Source organism: Culicoides brevitarsis, chromosome 1, assembly GCF_036172545.1.
Source record: "Culicoides brevitarsis isolate CSIRO-B50_1 chromosome 1, AGI_CSIRO_Cbre_v1, whole genome shotgun sequence".
In the NCBI taxonomy this organism is placed as follows: domain Eukaryota; kingdom Metazoa; phylum Arthropoda; class Insecta; order Diptera; family Ceratopogonidae; genus Culicoides; species Culicoides brevitarsis.
In genome coordinates, this window is record NC_087085.1 from 14,826,455 (window position 1) to 14,846,164 (window position 19,710).

General features: G+C 30.6%; 1 protein-coding gene across 2 annotated transcripts in view; it reads left to right on the plus strand.

The window, feature by feature from the left end:
* The window catches only part of LOC134834361 (SH3 and multiple ankyrin repeat domains protein 2), a 58,496-nt gene extending 40,182 nt beyond the window's left edge, over positions 1-18,314 (plus strand). For both annotated transcript variants that reach the window (XM_063849001.1, XM_063849009.1), the window contains 11 exons: positions 8,675-8,800; positions 8,982-9,313; positions 11,225-11,393; positions 11,582-11,776; positions 11,871-11,937; positions 13,323-13,511; positions 13,747-14,194; positions 14,250-14,451; positions 14,917-16,472; positions 17,062-17,641; positions 17,707-18,314. In XM_063849001.1, coding sequence (XP_063705071.1) covers positions 8,675-8,800; positions 8,982-9,313; positions 11,225-11,393; positions 11,582-11,776; positions 11,871-11,937; positions 13,323-13,511; positions 13,747-14,194; positions 14,250-14,451; positions 14,917-16,472; positions 17,062-17,641; positions 17,707-18,195 — 4,353 coding nt within the window. In that variant the 3' untranslated portion in view covers positions 18,196-18,314. The remainder of the gene's footprint in view (positions 1-8,674; positions 8,801-8,981; positions 9,314-11,224; positions 11,394-11,581; positions 11,777-11,870; positions 11,938-13,322; positions 13,512-13,746; positions 14,195-14,249; positions 14,452-14,916; positions 16,473-17,061; positions 17,642-17,706) is intronic.
* The last annotated feature ends 1,396 nt before the right edge of the window (positions 18,315-19,710 follow it).

Here is a 19,710-nt window from a genome sequence, read left to right on the forward strand (position 1 = left end):
TATCTTCGTATAAATTATGATGCTTGTAGTGTGCCTCATAGAACATAGAATCGCCTGCGTAGCGATATAAATCAATCTTTTTGTCGTTTTTATGCACAAACAAGAATACCTCTTGAAACTTTATGGGAAAGATAGAAGCAAAAAAAAAACGCAGCACATTGACAACTTCAATGCAAAAGCAATGACCTTACCTCAAACGAAAATTGAATTGAACGGCAACTGAAATGGGGCAATCAACGTGCATTGCATCGGCGATGTGAGAAAAAATATTTATTTATTATTATTTTATAACATATCAAAATAATATAAGACTTGAACATAAACATACAATACCTACAAATATTATTGCAAAACTGAGTGTTACGTCATCCGGAGTCGGTCTATCTCGAGAGATGATTTGTATCACAAGTTAATTAAGTACCAAAAGCTGTCTGAAAAGCGAAATTACGAGAAGAAAAATTAGACAAAACTTGACCTGTTGGGATCAAATTGTGTGTAGATGGCTTTTATTTATCAACTTAAGACGATTTTAACCTGCGATATAATAAATCAAGTGCTGAGAAAAAAAGTAAATGTAAAGATGATGAACTACAATCATAAATAATTTATAGAGCTTAGTGAATTTTTTTGGAAGGAGGCGGTTTTGTGTCATTTATCAAGCTTAAGTTGCATTTTTCAAAGTATTTGTTATGCAAATTTACTGAAATTGCGTCAACCCGTCGATAACAATTAACCATCAATCAAAAAACACGTTGTTGCACCAATTTAAATGCGTTTTTACAGCAAAATAAACGTCAACTAATTATAATAATAAATGATAAGTAAAACTCTCATTATTAATATTCTGTGTCATACACGTTTCAGAGTCGCCGTGTCATTACCGAGTAACACAGTATCGCTGTGTCTCGGCAAAAAAGTATCATTAAACAGCGCACAATTGCAAATCTCGAGTTTATTTATTATTATTATTTTATTATTGCTATTATTTATCATTTGAATCGCAAATTTTGATCAAGGTGATATATAATGACAACGACGACACGTACCTTATTTCGCCTTGCTGCAGTGCCTTTGAGATAGATTCAAATAATTGTATTGTCAATGTGTGCTGAAAACGGTGTCGATTTCCTTTTAAGACGTAATAAAAGCGCAAAATAGACACTTTTTATGGTAGTGAAGCGAAAAAACAACAACAATAATTACTGATGATGAACTGTTGCGAAATTTACTGGAAATATGTTCTGAACGAGGAAGGAGTTCAAGGACGAGATTCGCTTCCCATTGACTTATTTTGAGTCAAATAGATCTGAAAATAAAGTTTTATTTAAAAAAAATCTTCAAATTTAAAGTATTTTTGACGTAAAAAACTGAAATATAGATTTTTAATATTAATATTTCTTAACAAAATATAATTTAATTTAAAAATGTTCTAAAATAGTTTAAAATTTTATTTTAAATTTATAATATTTTATTTTTTCATTTAATTTTTTTTTACCAAATTTTCAGAATTTTCAATTAAATTCTAAATTTAAAATTTCAAAATTAAATTAAGTTTATAAATAATTAATTGAATTATATAATTTAAATATTTAAAATTTTTAAATAATTTAAATTAATTTGATTACAAAGTTAAATTAATTAAAATTAAATTAAATTAAATTTTTTAAATTAATTGATAAAAATTAACTAAAAGTTAAAATAAATTATTTTTTTAAATTTTCTAAAAATATTTAAAAATTTAATTTTTTCTTAATTTTTTTTTTAAATTAATTAATTTTTAAATTTAAAAATAATTTAAATTTTTTTAATGTTTAATTTTTAATTTAATTTTTTAATTTAATTTTTTACCAAATTTATTTAATTAATAAATATCTTTTGTATGAAAAAATTTACAATTAATTAAAATTTTTTTTTAAAAAATATCTAAGCCCTAAATTTTATAATTCACGTACAAGCATAAAACGAAGAAAGCTTTAATTGAATCATCAACCACAAAATTTAATGTCTCAACTTCATTTCACTCAATTCCAAAGACTTACTCATGTTGAACATTAAAGGCATGGCAGGTAAAACAATTACACTTACTTATTTAACGCTAAATAGCACACAAAATTTATTTCCCATGATAAATTTGTTATGGATATTAAGTTAATTTGAAAAAAGCATTTTAAATATTTTAAAAAGCCGTAATTCGGTAAATGTATGTAATTTTCGTTGCGTACACCGTATTCAAAGTAAAGAGTTAACAGAATTAATCTAATTTAGTCATTGCGATAAGATACAACATTTTAATTTGTTTATCGATTTATTTTGAACAGCGTAATGTCTTTTTACTGGTTTCTCTCTTTGCCAGCGAGACAATTTGAAATGTCTTTTAAATAACATTTAAATTTGAGCGTATTTCGGAAATTTATCTCGAAAAAAGATCTCGCTCTAATTAAAACGTAATTTAATCAATTATTTAGATCTCTTTCCTTTTTTTTTACTTTAAATACATTTTTTAACAATGCTGGTTTTATATAAAAGTATCGTGTTACGATCAAAAGTTTAACCTCTCGACTTCCAGTTGAATCTGTTCAAATGACTACCGAAAATCTTGTTACCGCACCGCCTAAATAAAATAATAATATAATAAAAATCAATCAATTGACCTCAATTAAAACATGGCAAATAATGATTAAATTTGCATGTAACTCAATTAGTTTGAAATTTATAACTTTTATGGGAGCATTAACGGCTGTTTAGACGACGCGGGATGCAAAAAGTTATTTTTTTTTATTTTACATTGTTGTGTTGTCGCGATTGACATCTACTCTAGTTCGTTTTACATCACAACTGAATAACATTTGCATTTAACTGATTTTTTTTTGTAATAAGCTAAGTTTTGAGCGAGCATCAATGAGTGAATGAATGAATGAAAATTTTAAAAATTAAACAGGTTTTTTGTTGTACGAGCTACATACATATGACATAAAACCTACCAAATGGTGGACACGATCGCGCTATGTTGCATTTTAATGCGTTATGGAATGTTGCTGTTTTTTATGCTTACACTCACATTCTTTTTCATACACATTAAAGTGTACTTTTTTTCACAAATGCAGCACTTTAAAGTGTGTGCAAAACAAAAATTACCGTGTTTCCATATAATTGTTGTTGTTTTGTTATTAAATTTCGAGGAGGCCGTAGTGTGGAATTACATAATTTCAAATGAAATGTTTCTTCGTTCACTTCTGGGAATGATATCGCACGTTGCCACACTCTGTGCCGCGATGTCCAATCTAAACAAACAAGAATCATCATCACGTAAACAGGATTAGTAACTTCCTCTATTTATGCTTGTTTTGAAGTGTCGAGACCCCTCTTTTACTCTTTCGAGAAAGTTTTTTTTTGTTTTTTTAGGCTGAAACAACAAATAATTTTATTTTATGTTAGAAAAAGTTCAAAAGAATTAAATAAATTTCGTAATTTTATGATATTCTGGCTTTGAATTAGCAAAAAAGCGATTTCCAAATTTCAACGGTCATTTTTTGAATTGACATTTACGAATTTTTCGCTCAAATTTGTAAAAGTTTTAATAATTTTTAAGTTTTAAGACATTTTTAAATATACTTTATGTTTAAAAGTGTCTTAAAACTTTAAAATTATTAAACTTTTGAAAGAATTAATTAAAAATTCGTAAATGTCAATTCAAAAAATGACCGTTGAAAATTTGGAAATCGCTTTTATGCTAATTCAAACTCAGAAAATCATAAAATTTGTAACATTTTTTGTCATTGTCCCATCCTAAAGTCTGTCACTTCCATGAAGCACGTATTCAAATACAGTTCACAAAGTGAGATGGATGGTTATTTGAAATAAAGAAAGCATCTCGCACGTGCTTACATTTACGTGACACTTTGCGTGAAATTAGCGTTACTTTTTTCAACTCATTTGTAAACTTTTCACTTCCTCCATCATCGCTTCCATGCACTACATGCACCTGTTTCTAACCAAACATCAACACCAACAAAAAGTAATTTAACACAGGATTTCAAAATTAACCAGAAATTCCCTTTCCCGTAGGTAACTTCACAAAAATATATCTCATTATGACATTCCCATTTTGTATTTTTTTTTCGGTATGTTTCGTGATAAATCCCCGATATCGAAAAAAATAATGTTTGTGGTAAGCCCGAAAAAAAATACATGCCAGTCCGTCATTTCATGCACCGCTTATAGATATAATTATTTCCGACCCATCAGACATCATTTATTGCTCTAATGATATTTGATGTCGAACGAAAAATTGTAAGAATATCTTCTACTGCTCGAAGATATTTTTACCGCAAATGAGAATATTTGCTACGGTCGCATCTCGTATCACGACGAGTTATTATATAAGTATCGTTCGGCATTTCGTTCTAGGAAAAGGTCCGGTAACTTCAAATTATATGTTTGCAAAGTTATTTTTGGCTTGGATAATTGAATTTAATTATGTCTAGAAATATTTTGATGATCTCGACGTAAATCTTGTTAACGGTGATTTACAAAAAAATGGTAAAATTTTGACGAAAATCTTTTGCGAGATTATTTTAAAACCCCTAATTGGATTTAAAATGAGATTAAAGAATTACTTCAACGCTTTCTAAGAGATAATGGAAAGAAATCTTCTTTGTAATCATTTTCTAAGTGCACTTTTCTCTTGTTCCCGTTGAAAAATCTGTCTTTCATCTTTCTTTTGAGTCCGTAAGTATTGAAAGTGTCCCTCAAACAAAACACGTCAATACCACTGACACAAAGAAAAGTAAGACAAACCATAGAGGATATACCTGTCGAGCAAGACAAATCGCTTACTTCCTTTCCTCTGGATGTTTTGTGTGACAAGTGTTGAAATTTTGTACCTATTATCTCGTTACGTTACCCTCAATCGTTAGATCTCCCAAAGTTGCATGATGATGACGATGAAAAGAAATTGTAAAAGAGTCTCTCCCTTTAAGCAAATATTTTGCTTTCAAGACACGACACACGACGAGAGCAAAAGATGATGAATGAATGAATAATCAGAGAAATGTGTTCCAATTTCATTTTTTTTGCTGACTTCAAGTACTCCCATTTCTCGTTACATGTTTACATTTCTCTTCGTGTGTCGTGGTTTAATTTACAATTATTTACACACACACTCAATCCGCATCGAAACCTATTCCAATTATTGTTTGCTGTTTCTTGCGAGAAATTTCAGCGTATGTATTAATATTTAACAATCAAGGCCAGGCTTACAAAAAGTAATTCATCAAAAAAAAAAAACTTGGGTGGAGAAAAGACTCGAAATTCGCCGTGACCATTCAATTTTGTGGAATTTGAAACCCTTTAAAGACAAAAAAAAATTTTTTTCAACAATAAAAGGTGTTAAAAAGTAACAAAAAAATATCAAAAAACCGCTAACCTTGACAATGAATGTCAAAAAATTATTGCATTTGTTTTGTTAAAATATCAGCACTTCCAATCTCCTTTCTTTGTCGTAATAATTTCCGAAACAATTGACTGGCTATGTGTTTATTTGTTCAAATTTGGTCGATGAAACAATATATAATCCACATTCAATGTCAAAGTAATCGATATTTGTGGCTATTGTAATTGAAATTTTGTCTGGCAGTAATTATATCTTTTCGTATTTCCTTAAATGGAGTTGAAATTGTGTGTCCTCTAGATGTCAATTGCAATTTTGGGGCGCCTGATGGATGAAGTTCGAGCCATAAATGACATAAAATTGTCTTTAGAGCAAATAAAATGTTAAACTTGAACCCATAATCGAGCGTAAAATCGTAACAAAAGACTTTAATTGCAATCTAGAAGTAGAAAATAATTGCTTTGATCGCTAAGATCACGCACAGAACCCCTAATTACTGCATAATTGCTCATTTTGTGTAAGTGGGTCATGTATCAAGATCATGATTCTGTGGAGTCCTTCTACGATGCAATCAGTGACGGAATTATTTTTTGAGATTTAAGGCCTCAAAATAAATTTTAAGTTTTTTAGCTTGGTTTGGATTAATTTTATAAGAACTTAGGCTTAAAAAAGCCTTTTTTGAAAATTTTTTGTGTCTTTTTGAAAAAGTCTTATCCGCTACTGGCTGCAACTCCATTAATAACTGAAAATAAAAACAATAATTAAAACGTTATTTATTTAAAAAAAAAAATAAAACTTACTTTTTCTTAATGTGTAAGAACGACTCTCGATGGGTGGCAACAATCACGCGCTACATTTATGCGTCCTAGCTCGTCGTTCATCTTCAATCCCGTCTCAAGTTTAAATAAATATTTTTCTGTTCCACTGTTTATTTACTCAAAATATGAATGATGTTGCAAAAATTTCATCAACAATGTCGCTCACAGTCGGATTTAAGTCGTGTGTTGGCGGATTTCAAAAGAAACTTCAAAAAGTGATCCACTTATTCCGCAAACATCTAGAAAAAAAATACAAAAAAATCGTGAAGAAATGGTCAAAAGCTTTCGATTGTACATCACGATAACCAGAAACATTTACTACTGTTAAAGTTAAAGTTAATTAAAAAAAAAACTTACGAAGCATGTAATGTACGTCGTTTAATCCAGATTAGCCGTAACTTGATTCTTACGTTATTTTTCTGCAAAAATCGAGCAAAAATTAGACAACATTTACATTTTAATCTGCAACATCAATCTCTATGTGTGCATGTTGTATATTGGCTATGGATGAGTAGAGTAAAGTACGTGATATGTTGCAAAGTACAATGACCCGTTTGAGCAGCGCGTTTGTCATTTTATGCAAAACCTGTCTCCCATATTGATGATTTATGCGCGTTACATGCAAAAAGTGTCATAGAATCACAATAAAAATCACTCGAACACGTTTTGACTGGCATAATTAAAAAGAATTTTGCTGCTATGGAGCCCATTTCGGAGACTACTTGTACCAGTCTGAGTACCTTGGATACATTTCCTCGTTCTCGACCATTTTTTGTTATTATGGAAAATAATAAGCTTAGGCGATTATGCAATATCTCCCCTTTTTCATCTAGGTGGTTGACTGGCTACCCGTACGTGAGAGCATCTAAATTAAGCTCATATGCTGCAAATAAAAATAAAAAGTAAAAAAAGAGATGAAAAGAAAATCAAGACAATTAGGATGCAATCGCATCCTTGAACCATTTATATGAAAAAAAAATTGTATCGTCATCTCTCCCCCTGTGTCGTTTGAATTTATGCCGACAACAATAATATATCATGAGACAAGAGTCAAGAATTTCATGAAAACATGCGTTTTAGTAGCGCGTTACTTTTTAAAATGATTATTATTGTTTTCAACTCTACTACATGTTGTGAACGCAGATTGTGGGGGATGCGTACATTTATTTGAGGCAAATGCAATTTTGAAAAATGTTTCACATTTTATTCATTTTTTTCAAAAACCAAAGAATTAATTTTTATTTTTCACATTTTTTAAATTAAAAATTTAAAGAAAATGTGAAAAAAATTTTTTAATATTTTTATTTATTTATTTTATTTTATATTGAAGAAAAATAAAATAATTTTATATTTTAAAAAAAGTTAAATTATAAAAAAAATTGTTAAAAAATTATTTTAAAATTTAATTATTTAATTTAATTAATAATTATATTTATTTTTTATAATTTATTTAATAATTAATTATTTAATTTAGAAAAATTATTAAAATTAAATTAAATACATTTGATTTAATTTATTAACATTTAATTACATTAATTTATTAAATAAAAATTTTAAAAAAATACATATTAAAATTATTTAACAAAAAAATAAAATAAAATAAAAACAAAAATTTAATAAAAAAAAATTAAAATTATTTTTTTTTTATTCAAAAATTTAATTAATTAATTTAATAAATTATTTATTAATTATTATTTATTAATATTTTAATGTTTTATTTTATTATTAACTTAATTATTAACTATAGACAAATTATTAAAATTAAATTAATTACATTTGATTTAATTTAATTTGATAACATTAATTTAATTAATTAAAAAAATTTTTTTTTTCAAAAAAAAAATTAAATAGTATAAAAAATTATTAAAAAAAATAAATATTTTTCAAAATTGCACTTACCTAAATAATAATCTACTGACTTCTGAAATTTTTCCAAGAAATAAATTTAATGCATTCTCGTACAGTACAGAGGTATTTATTTTCCCTTTTTATTTATATTTTGGGAACGTATGTTTTTTCGGTTGGGGGCGAGATTCTGTACTTGTATGACTCTCCCTGGATATCGATTTTTCCGCACTAACAAAACAAAGATGCAAAACATCCTTGACGAAGGGAAGGGAAAAATTATATTTTATGCGATGAATTCCCGTGTGCGCTGTCTCCGCCGCCACCGCCGCACAAAAACATGCATAATATGGGAATGTAATGTCCAAATGTTTAATATTGTAAAAATAAATAAAATTCGAGGGATGTTTTTTGTACTAATGTAATAATGTACTTTTGCACACACGGAATTTGGGAAGGGCAGAAATTTTCCTCTTTCATTGTTTTCATTATGAGGGATAGGTGTGAAAATGTCTGTTTTTGGAATATTTTTCAATAATAATGGGTTTAATGCTCGCTCGTTGTTATAATTTTCCTCTGGAATCCAAAATATTAATAATTTTTTTCTTTTATTTATTTTCAGGAATTAAAGGAGAGCTTTAATTATGGCCTTTTCTGTCCTCCATCGAATGGTCGAGCTGGAAAATTCCTCGACGAGGAACGGCGATTGGGAGATTATCCCTTCAACGGACCCGTTGGCTACTTGGAGGTAAGTGTGTCGTGTTGTGACTATAAAAATAACTCAGATTAAAAGGTCTCGACATCAACTAATGATATTTTCTGCACGTTTGCACATGTTCAATTGAACGCCTGACTGATAAGACACGTGATTAGTTTTAATTTTGTTGCAAAAAGTCATGCAAATAACTTTTTTTTTTATCGATTTTCAGCTCAAATACAAACGTCGTGTCTACAAAATGCTGAATTTGGATGAAAAACAACTCAAAGCGCTGCATACACGAGCAAACCTTCGACGATTTTTGGAATGCGTCAACGGGGGACACGTCGAAAAGATCTCCAAGATGTGCACGAAAGGCTTAGATCCGAATTTTCATTGTCAGGAATCGGGTGAGACGCCGTTGACGTTAGCTACGCGCTCGAAAAAGCCAAACAAGCTGCTGATTGCCTTGGTGAATGGCGGTGCACTCCTCGACTATCGCACAAAAGACGGCGTCACAGCGCTACATCGTGCCGTCGAATTCGATTGTCTCGAGGCAGTGAGGTAAGTTGAGACTCTTTTTCGTGATTCCCACGCCTGAAACACTTTGAGAGGCAATTTAGTGAGCAAATTATTTTTTTTTGTGAGTAAATCACACTCACATACGACGAAAACGGCGCGGCGGATGAATGAAATGTGAATGAATGCAAGAAATCAATGAAAATTATGTCCAGCAATCGTGATTTATGCAACCGGTTTTCACTTTATTCGGTCAACGTTGATTTTATAACGCACACACATCACATTGCTATGTATGGAAAATATGCCTGTCACTACAAACAGTTATCATAATAATTTCACATGTCATATATACTACACTTACTCTCGAGATGATGACTGCGCTGTGATTGCTTTTACCTATATTTTATCTAGCTGCGTTTGTAGAACACATAATTATCATAATAATGTGTGATTGTTAGTTAGCCACACAAAAAAAGAAAAGAAAACCAAGAGATACGAGATGATAATCCTGAGTGTAACGATATTCAATTCCAGAAGTCGCTATGCGTAACAAATAAAATAATAATTTTTGCTGGTAACCGCGATACAAAAACGTATTTGCTGCTGACACAATTTTTCAATTAAAATTAAATTAATTTTTTGACAGGCGGAAGGTGACCCATTTCATAGATGACAAAAATATAATCCAGTTTTTAATTTTTTTTTTGTGAGATTTGACAAATTATCATGCAAAAAAACGTCTGTTTACTGCCATGAAGGAGACATTTTGTCTCGGCAAGTTGTCTTAATTCAATCAATATCAAGTTTGAGGGATTTTTAATGAATTTTTAAAGAGAAGTCAATTTTTGTGGGAAGTTAATTGTCTGTCCTTCAATATTTCTTTTAATTTTTGTGAAATGATTTAACAAAATTTTACAAAAAAACAAAATGGTAAAAATAAAAAGAAAATTAATAAAAATTTAAAAAAAAATAAAACATGAAGAATATTTTTAAAAATATATTTAAAATATTTTTTGTTTAATATTTTATATTTAACTTTTAAATATTTTAATTTAATTTTTAAATGTTTTTAATAAAAAATATGAATTTAAGATTATTAATTAAATAAATAAAATTAAATAATTAATTAAACAAAAAACCTTAAGTAAATTTTAATTAAAATATTTTTTTTTTAATTTTTCAAAAAAAAAAAAAATCTGACAGAAATTAATTGACAAAAAAATTATTTCGATTAAAATAAATTAAATTTATTACTTAATCTTTAAAAATTGTCAATTTTTTATTTTTAATAAAATTTGATAATAAAAATATTTTTTTCATCAAAAAGTATTATTAATATTTTAAATTTAATGAATTTAATTTTTTAATTAATTAAGATTTCGATTAAAAAGTTACATTAAGCAAATTAAAAATAAAATTACCAAATGATTTTTTTTCTGATAAATAAATTTTAAAATTTGAGCTTAAAGTTTCATCCGATAATTAATAAGAAATTTAACATTCAGAAAGAAAATTACTTTGAAGCAAAAAATCATATTGCCAAAAACTTTTTGCTCGTAATCGATTGAAATTTCCTTTTCAAATCTAAAAATCAATAATAATTGCTCGCCAATAATAACTACCAATATTTTGACACAGGAAATCAACCTTTAACAATAACTTTATTAAGATTATTGCCTCGAGCGCGCTCAAAACGAGTGAGAGATTTAAATGCTGATTGCCGCCGATTATTGCCTTTTATTATTATTAAATCACGACAAGCAGCACGAGTCGCCAATCAAAAGCAGCAATAACAATAAAAAATTTTCAGGTTCATGCAAATATTAAAATGTTACCTAGACATAATTCAATCAAAAATTGTAAAAAAATGTGTTGACTTTGAGCGTGCGTGGAATTAAATGGCGTTTACTTTTTTGATTAAATTTTAACTTTTTTCTTCTTATTTTTTTACAGTACGTTGCTTGAACTGGGAGCATCTCCCAATTATCGAGACACAAAGGGCATTACTCCCGTTTACTTGTCGATTGTGAAGAAAAGTGATCCAAAAATCTGCGAAATTTTGTTGCACGATCATGCGACACTCGGCATTCAGGACACTCAAGGATGGCAGGAAGTGCATCAAGTAAGTTTTTGGTTTGAAATTCTAAAAAAATTTTAAAAATTAATTAAAAAGTAGAAAAAAAAATAGAAAAATATTAAAAAGGCTTTTGTAAAAAAATATTTCTATCGGATATTGGTCTATATCTCTCAACCTTTCTATCTAAAAAAAATAGTTTTCGAATTTTTTCAACAAATTTTCATCGTCTCTAGGCATGTCGTAATGGTATGGTCCATCATTTAGAACATTTATTGTTTTACGGTGCTGACATGGATGGTCAGAACGCTTCTGGTAATACGCCGTTGCATGTTTGTGCGGTAAATAATCAAGAGGCTTGCGCTAGAATGCTTCTTTTTCGTGGTGCTCAACGTGATGCACTCAATTACGCAAATCAAACACCTTATCAGGTACTGTCTTTATTAGTTTTCTCTCATAGAATTTCTCTATTTTCCTGATTTTCTTCAAAAATTTACTCAAAAAATCATTTAAAACCCCAAACAGGTCGCAGTCATCGCTGGAAATCTCGAACTCGCAGAAATCATTCAGAATTACAAGTCTGAGGATATTGGTAAGTTTCCTTTTTCCGCTTGGCAATCAATCAACCATTACTCCCCTTTTATTTTTTTGAGTTTTTTTTTTCAATTATTTTACGTTGAAACTGACACTCGATCCATCTTTCGTTACACAAGCATTAGTTTTAATGTTTCTTGAATGTTATTTATTGTTAATTCTATCATTGCATTGTTAGACATTTCTTACATCATCATCATCATCAACATCATTGTGACTCTCATTTTCCACAAAACAAACAATTTTTTAATTAATTTTTATCACAAACTAATAATTAAATAGTTTAATCGTTTAATTAGCCGAGAAAGTTTTAATTTTATATTTTTTTTTGCAAACTAGCAAAAAAATTTCCTTAATTTTCTTCTTCTTATTCATAATTCTTTTATTTTTTACTTCATGCTCATGAGTTTTTACAACATTTAATAGAGAAACGGCATGAATCGTTAATAATTATTGTTAAATTTTGCTCTGAATGCATTTTTTATTATTATAAATTCTTGTTTGTTGTTAAAAATAAATTTTCTATCAAGAAGTAGAGTGCTTTTTAAAGGTCAGTGAAGACGACGACGAAAAAAGGCACACCTTTAACCGATTGGATATCGATGATATTTATTACACACTTTATGTTGGTCATCGTAACGCAATGCACGCGCACTTGACGGTTGAAAGTAAACGCATTCCTTAATGTCTGTGTCATGGCAACAACTTTTTTGCCTGAAATCAGTTGCAAAAATCGCTTTTTCGCAGAAACACGTGCTTTTTCGTATCATTAGGGACGGGAATTTTATGACTTAACGCGAAATGCTTGCGGTAAATTACTTTCTGTCGTGCGGAATGTTATCGAAATTATAAAAATAACGCTGCATTTTTGTGATAAGATTAAGAAAATGTGTTAATGATGATTAATTTTCGTATTAATCGAGTACTTGTACTTCAAGGTAAAATTAAATTGATTTTTTTCATGATAAAATTTAATTTTTCTGTTGGTTTGACTCGAAATTCGAGTAATTTCTAAGACAATATTATCAAAAAGATGTTTAAAAATTTTTAATCTTATCACGAGCTCGATTTTAATCGAAAAAACTGGTAACGAAGCGCCAGAAAAGATAATAATCTACGTTACAATCTCGCTCGGAATGAGAACAATAAATAAAATACTCATCAGGAAGGCCATTAGCACCTTTTTTGACTGAAAATTGTAAACCCGACTTTTTATCAGTGACGATTAGAACCTCTCGAGATACAGAGTGCTATTGTTATCATCGCGTTTTGTCGTTCATTCATTCAAGAAACATTGAAGAGTTTGTGACACTTGTAGGAAAACTCAAAAAATAACCAAAAAAATCGTGTCCAAAATTGATCTAATTTACAAAAAATCTACAGTTCCCTTTCGAGGGCCTCCCAGATACAATCCAAGACGTCGTTCGGGCTTGGGATGGGGAGCTACATTATCCCGCATTGGCGGTCCGCCGTCGCCATGCCCCTCCGAACATCCATTTAGCTCAGCCAGCTCAAGTCTCTCCGAAGGATCGAGTCATCGTAGTCACGAAGATGACATCAGCATTGTGACAGGTAATAATTTTGTTCAAAATTCTACTTAGCAAAAGGTATGGTGTGTCATGAGGAAGCCAAAATCACAGGTCAGAATCTTGCATGCACTTGTTCGTCTCGTTTTTTTACGTAAAAACATGAACACAAATCACATTTTTTACAAATTTTTGATTTTTTTCCAATGCAATTTGACGTCTAATCCTATTTTCAAGTTTTTTTTAATGCTAATCTCTTGTTTTTTCAATCCCAAATTTAGACAAAAGTCTTGGCGACACGAGTGATATCATAAGTGACTCATCGGGAGTCGGTACAAATTCCGATAGTGCTGCATGTTCCATTGGTCATCCAAGTACGACAGTTGTGTGCATGGAAGCGTACAACCCAACAGTTAGTGGGCATCTCGTAATTCAGCCGGGAGACGTAATCGAAGTTGTTGGATCGACAGATTGTGGCTTGCTGGAGGGTTATGTGCGCGGAACAAATCGTACTGGCTTCTTTCCGTCGCACGTCGTGCAGGAAGTGCAATTCCGACAGAAGAGTATTGTCAATGTTTCGACCGCAAGCATGCAATATTCGACGTCGATGATGATGCCAACCAGCAAACACGACGACGTCATGGATAAAATGGACGATGGCATGATGAACAAGTCCGATATTATGAGTCAAAGTTTAAATTATAACACGGCACCGAGAATGAAGAAGCAGTAAGTTGGGAAATTTTTATTTTTTTATGTGAGACTGAGATTTTTATTTTTTTAGGTATTCCAATGAACCTCGCACTGTCATCCTTCATAAGTCGAAACGAGGATTTGGATTTATTTTACGAGGAGCGAAACAATCGTCTCCGTTGATGCAGTTGAAACCTTCGATGAAATGTCCCGCGCTGCAATATTTGGACGATGTTGATCCCGGAGGCGTAGCTGACTTGGCAGGATTGAAGCCCGGGGATTTCTTACTTGAAGTAAGTTTTTTTTTTTCTGAAAACAAAAAAAATATTATTTGATTTTTTGTCGATTTTTTTGGATCAACAAAGAGAAAAAAAAATAATTATTTTTAATTAAATTTTTAACTTTTTTGAACGTTAAATGATATTTTTTTCATTAAATTAATTTTAATTTAAATATTTTAAAATTTTTCAATTAAAAAATAAAAAAAATAGTTAGAATTTGTCAAAATGGAGATTTTTTTTATTTTTTTTTTGATCACTTGACTTTAAAAAAAGAAAAATATTCATACAAATTTGAATGAAGAATGAATTATCAATGAAATTAAAACTTAATTAAATTGAAGTCGAACAGAAAATATTAAAAAATGTCAAAAAATTATATTTTTAATATTTTTCTTTCGGAATTTTTTGTAAAAATCGATAAAAAGTCAAATGAGCTTTAAAAAGGTCTCAAAACTAATTCAATTTTTCCTTTTTTAGATCAATGGTGAAGATGTCGCTGCCGCTTCCCACGAACACGTCGTTGATCTAATTCGTCGCTCCGGTTCTCTCGTCTCCCTCACTGTGGTTACCTTGCCAAATAATCATACCACCAACACAATTCTGAAAGATGTGCCAAATAACAATAATTCGGGATGCCTCACGCCAATCGCCACACGTCAGTGCTCTACGTTGCCTCGTCGCATGAGCGGACCCGGCAAACTTCCCGCTCCAGCGCCTCCTCGTCGAGATCCCCGCACGACACTCAGCGTAGGACGTGCTCGTGCCAAATCCATGGTAGCTGGCTTGGAAAATGGCGGCGAAAAGGACGACGATGACAGCGCAAATCACACGAAATGCAATTCGATCGAGTCGATCAATCATGCTGTCATGCATTCGTCAGCAATGTCAACGCCAACAGCTCATGGTCCGGGAACGCCAACGCAACCACGTGTCGCCAGCATCAAATCTCGCCCGACATCAAGTCGCATCACAGCTGCCGAGTTGGAAGAGCTGTTTTCACGACAACATGGCACCGATTCGCAAAATAATCGCTTTAGTACGATGATGACTTCGAGTCGCTTCCAATCGAGTGGCTTGGATAGTAGTGCGACAACACCGCCCGCATCTCCCAATAAAGCTCCGTTAGTTTATGCGAGTGTTGCTGACATGAAAAGAAAGCAAAAAGGCAGAACGGGAACATTAAAAGGACGTCCCGTGGCAATTCCAACTGTGCAATCTGACCTCAAACGTACGTTCCACAGCACCCCAGATCTCGCAACTGGTCTAAATTCATCCACGAACAGCATCCAATGGACCCAAACCTTCAAAAATCACCGTTCGCAAGACGACATGCACAACTTGAATATGTCAATGTCACGTTTAAATCTTCCGCCGCCAACTTGTCCTCCGCCTCCAATTCCCGCAGTTGTCGGGCAAGTCGTCAAAGTCGACGTCAAATCCGAATACGAGAGCACCGTCAACTTGCAAAAGCAAATTCAAGCAAAAATGCAGCAAATGCAACAACAAAAGACGGCAAATCAGCAACAAGTCAAAGAATCCGCAGGTCAAGCGAAGGAAACGGAAATCATGTCGAGCTTCAGACCGGGATCCAATGCGAAAATTTACGCATCGCCACAGGATTTGAAGAAAATCGCAAGTAATCAACCGAGAACTGAACCTCCGGCGACAACAAATGCAACTTCGACAGTTGTTAATAACGTTGCTGAAACTGTTGCTGTCAACAAATCGAGTAGCGTCGTAAGTCCTTATGCTCAGCCAGGTCTTCCAGGAAATATTCCGCCTCCTCCTGCGCCGCCAGCGATGAATCAACCAGCTTCGACAGGCAAATTTAGCAGCAATGGACCTGCTCCGATGATTCCAGAGCCGGATTACAGCTTCAGTGAGTCCGATGGCGAAGAGGATATTTCCGTGAGACAAGTGAAGATTGTGCCAAATGCGAATAATACGACGACAATCCAAGTTAATAGCTCGAACAACAATAATATCAGTCCACAGCCGCAACCAATTGAGACGAGTGGTAATAGTAATGCAAGGTAAGGATTTTGTTTTATTTAAATTTATTTCAAAAAAACTTTTTAAGAATTTTTTTTAAATTCAAAAAAGTTTAAGAATTTTTTCATTTAAAATGAGTGAAAGAATTATTTTTTTTTTGTTTAAAAAAATTTAATTTTATTGATTAAATTTAAATTCTTAAAATTTTAAGTAAAAAAATTATTTAAAAAAATCATATCGTAAAAAAATTACTTTCAATAATTTATTTTTAAATTTTTGAAAAATTAGTATGAAAAATTTATCTAAATTTTTAATGAAAATTTATTTTTTTTTAAATCGATAGAAATATTTTGAAAAATTATACGAAAAAAAAAATAATTATTATTATTATTTTTAAAATTAAAAAAAAAAAAAAATTAGTATGAAAAAATTACCCGAAAAATTTTTAATGATTTTTTTGTTTAAATTGTGATTTTTTTTTTTTTTTGGAAAAATTATACGAAAAGAATTTATTTTTTAAAAAATTATTTTTTTAAATATTGAGATAATTTTTGAAAAAAAAAAATATTTGAAGTTTAAAAAAAAATTAAAAATCAGAATTTTTAATTATTTCTTGTTTTTTTTTTATAGCGGATCAAGCAGCGGTTCAAGTTCGATGGCTCAATCGTTCTCCGTCGATGACATCCAAAAGATGCGCACGAAACTCAAGTCATCCAAATCATATCCAAACGACTTCTTGCGTCAACAAAACCAGAATCGCATCAACGAAAACAACGAAGAAGGCGATAATTCATCATCTGGCGTCAGTAGCGATCAAGAGATTCAAGTCAACAACAATGGAACTCCCGAAACGAAGAAAGCTCCGGTCATCATGAAGCAAGAAGTCGTCGCGAAACAAGTCGTACAAGTTGAAAAAACGACTGTTAAAGCGCCTCCGGTTCAACAAACGACACCGCAAACACAACAACAAAACAACTTGAAGCCTTCTTTAGTGCAAAAAACCACCCAACCAACATCAATTCTAAAGCAAACGAGCACACACATAATTAGTAGCAGTAATTCGTATAAAAATAGTAATTCAATCAATAACACCTCACAATCCACCCCCAATAACATGAATGAACAACCAAAGAAAGTTGCCGCACAATTTAACACGACGCCCGTTACGACGAGAATAACCAACAGCATTGTTTCGAAAATGATTCCACAGGTAAAATTTTAAATTTTTGACTTTAAAAAGAAATTTTTTCTAATTTTTTCTTTAAAAATTTTTAGCAACAAGCTCCTGCATTGCCCGAAAAGACGAGAACGCCAACATTGCAACAGCAACAACAACAACAGCGTTATCAGCAAACCCTCAGTCAAATCCAAGCTCACAAAGCAGGCACCATTACACCGAAAAAGCTCGATTTGCAACAACAATTGAGCAACGAGCAACGTTCCGACGACGACGACTTGAGTCCGAGCCCGCCTTCCATGGGTTTCCAACGTCACAATTCGCTGACACGCAAACAGGCGGCTCAGCTAGCAGCTCAACGTGCAAAAGCCATGCAAAATCAAATTCGTGCCGTATCGCTTGCCCAACTCCCACCCCCATTGGAAGCGGATTCCGATGACAGCGACAGCGTAGCAACGATGGGACCTGCGACAGTTGTTCTCGCACCGCCTCCAGAGTTTTGCGACTTTCATCCAGCAAGTCAAAATAATCCGCGCGTTCGCATTGTAGGCGCTGTCCCGAAAGCAAATCGCTTGCATAGTCAATAGCAGGAACCGCATCCGCAGCATAGGCGACGGAAATAAGTTATTTTTGTTGTAAAGAAGTGAAAATCTCGTACATGGAATGAAATGTAGTTTATTTTTTTGAAGAAAAAAAAATATATATTAGAGAATTGAAAAAAAAAATGTGCTAAACAAAAAAAAAAGTATGATATTAAATGTAATCATTATAAATTTTAGGGAAATTATTTGTAAGTGCTCTGTATCATTTATCACATTATTGTTTAAATCATTTGTCGTTTAGGTTAGCCGTAAATCCCACTAATGTTAGGAACATAAAAAAAAATATTAATCACGTAAGAACAGTCATTAAATTTAAGAATTTATTTTAAAAAAGTTAAATTAAATCGAATGAAAATTGTCAGAAATTCCTTGAATTTAGAAAGAAAAAAATATCTAAAAAATTTACTAGAAAAGTTGTTACGATTCATCGTATTTTTCAAAAGCATACGGACTTGCTTGATGAGTTAGAGAAAAAAAATAGAATGAAAAACAGTTAACTATTTAAAAAAGAAGATTTTAGAAAGAAAAAATCCTTTGCAGCTCAGAAATTTTCATATATAAAAAAAATAAAAATATTTCACAAAAAAATATTAAAATTAGAAATTTTGCACCCGAAATAAGCAACGAAAATTATAAAATAAATAAACGGATTCGTGTATTAAAAAAATAAATATTTAATAAAAAAAATATATATAATAAAAAAAAACATTTATATATCCGTCGTGTCATTTCAATTCAACAAATATGATAGAAAAGAATGAATTTTATGAAGCTGTTTTTAAATAGAAGAAAAAAAAATGAAAGATATTATGAAAAAAAGATGAAGTTAATGGAACATGATTATAAAAAAATATCTAAACACTAACCTAAAATTAGATAAATTCAAGTAACAATTTTAACTGACACACATCGTAATGGAAAAATAAAGAAAATTATCATAAAATTTGTGGTTTTCATTTTTTTTTATGTAGTGAAGGAAAAATAAGGTGAGTTTAAGAGGACAGCCAAAATTATTAATTAATGAATCAATTAAAGTAAAAAATTAAAAAAAAAATTTAAATTCATTAAAAATATTTTACCTAATTGAATTTAGTAATTTTATTTAAAAATTAAATTAATTTTTTAAAAAATAATTGAATTTAATTATATCATGAAAAAAATTAAATTAATTAATTTTAAATTAAATTAATTAATTTTAATTAAAAATTAAATTAAATTAAAATTAATTTAAATTAGGCCGCTCCAAATTTATTTCGAACTTTTTGTCCCAAAAACTTTTTTTCAAAATGGGGGGGGGCAAAGTAAAAAAAAAAATTGAAATACTGTTTCATATAAAATGACAAAATTTTAACAGTTTTTTGTGAAAAATCAATATTTTAGTTGATTTTATGGTATCTACATTGACAATTTAAAATTTATCTCAAAATATTTCAAGTTAAAAATTGTAAAAACAACTGTCAAAAAATTTTGAAAAATAATTTTTTTAAAAAAAATTTTAAC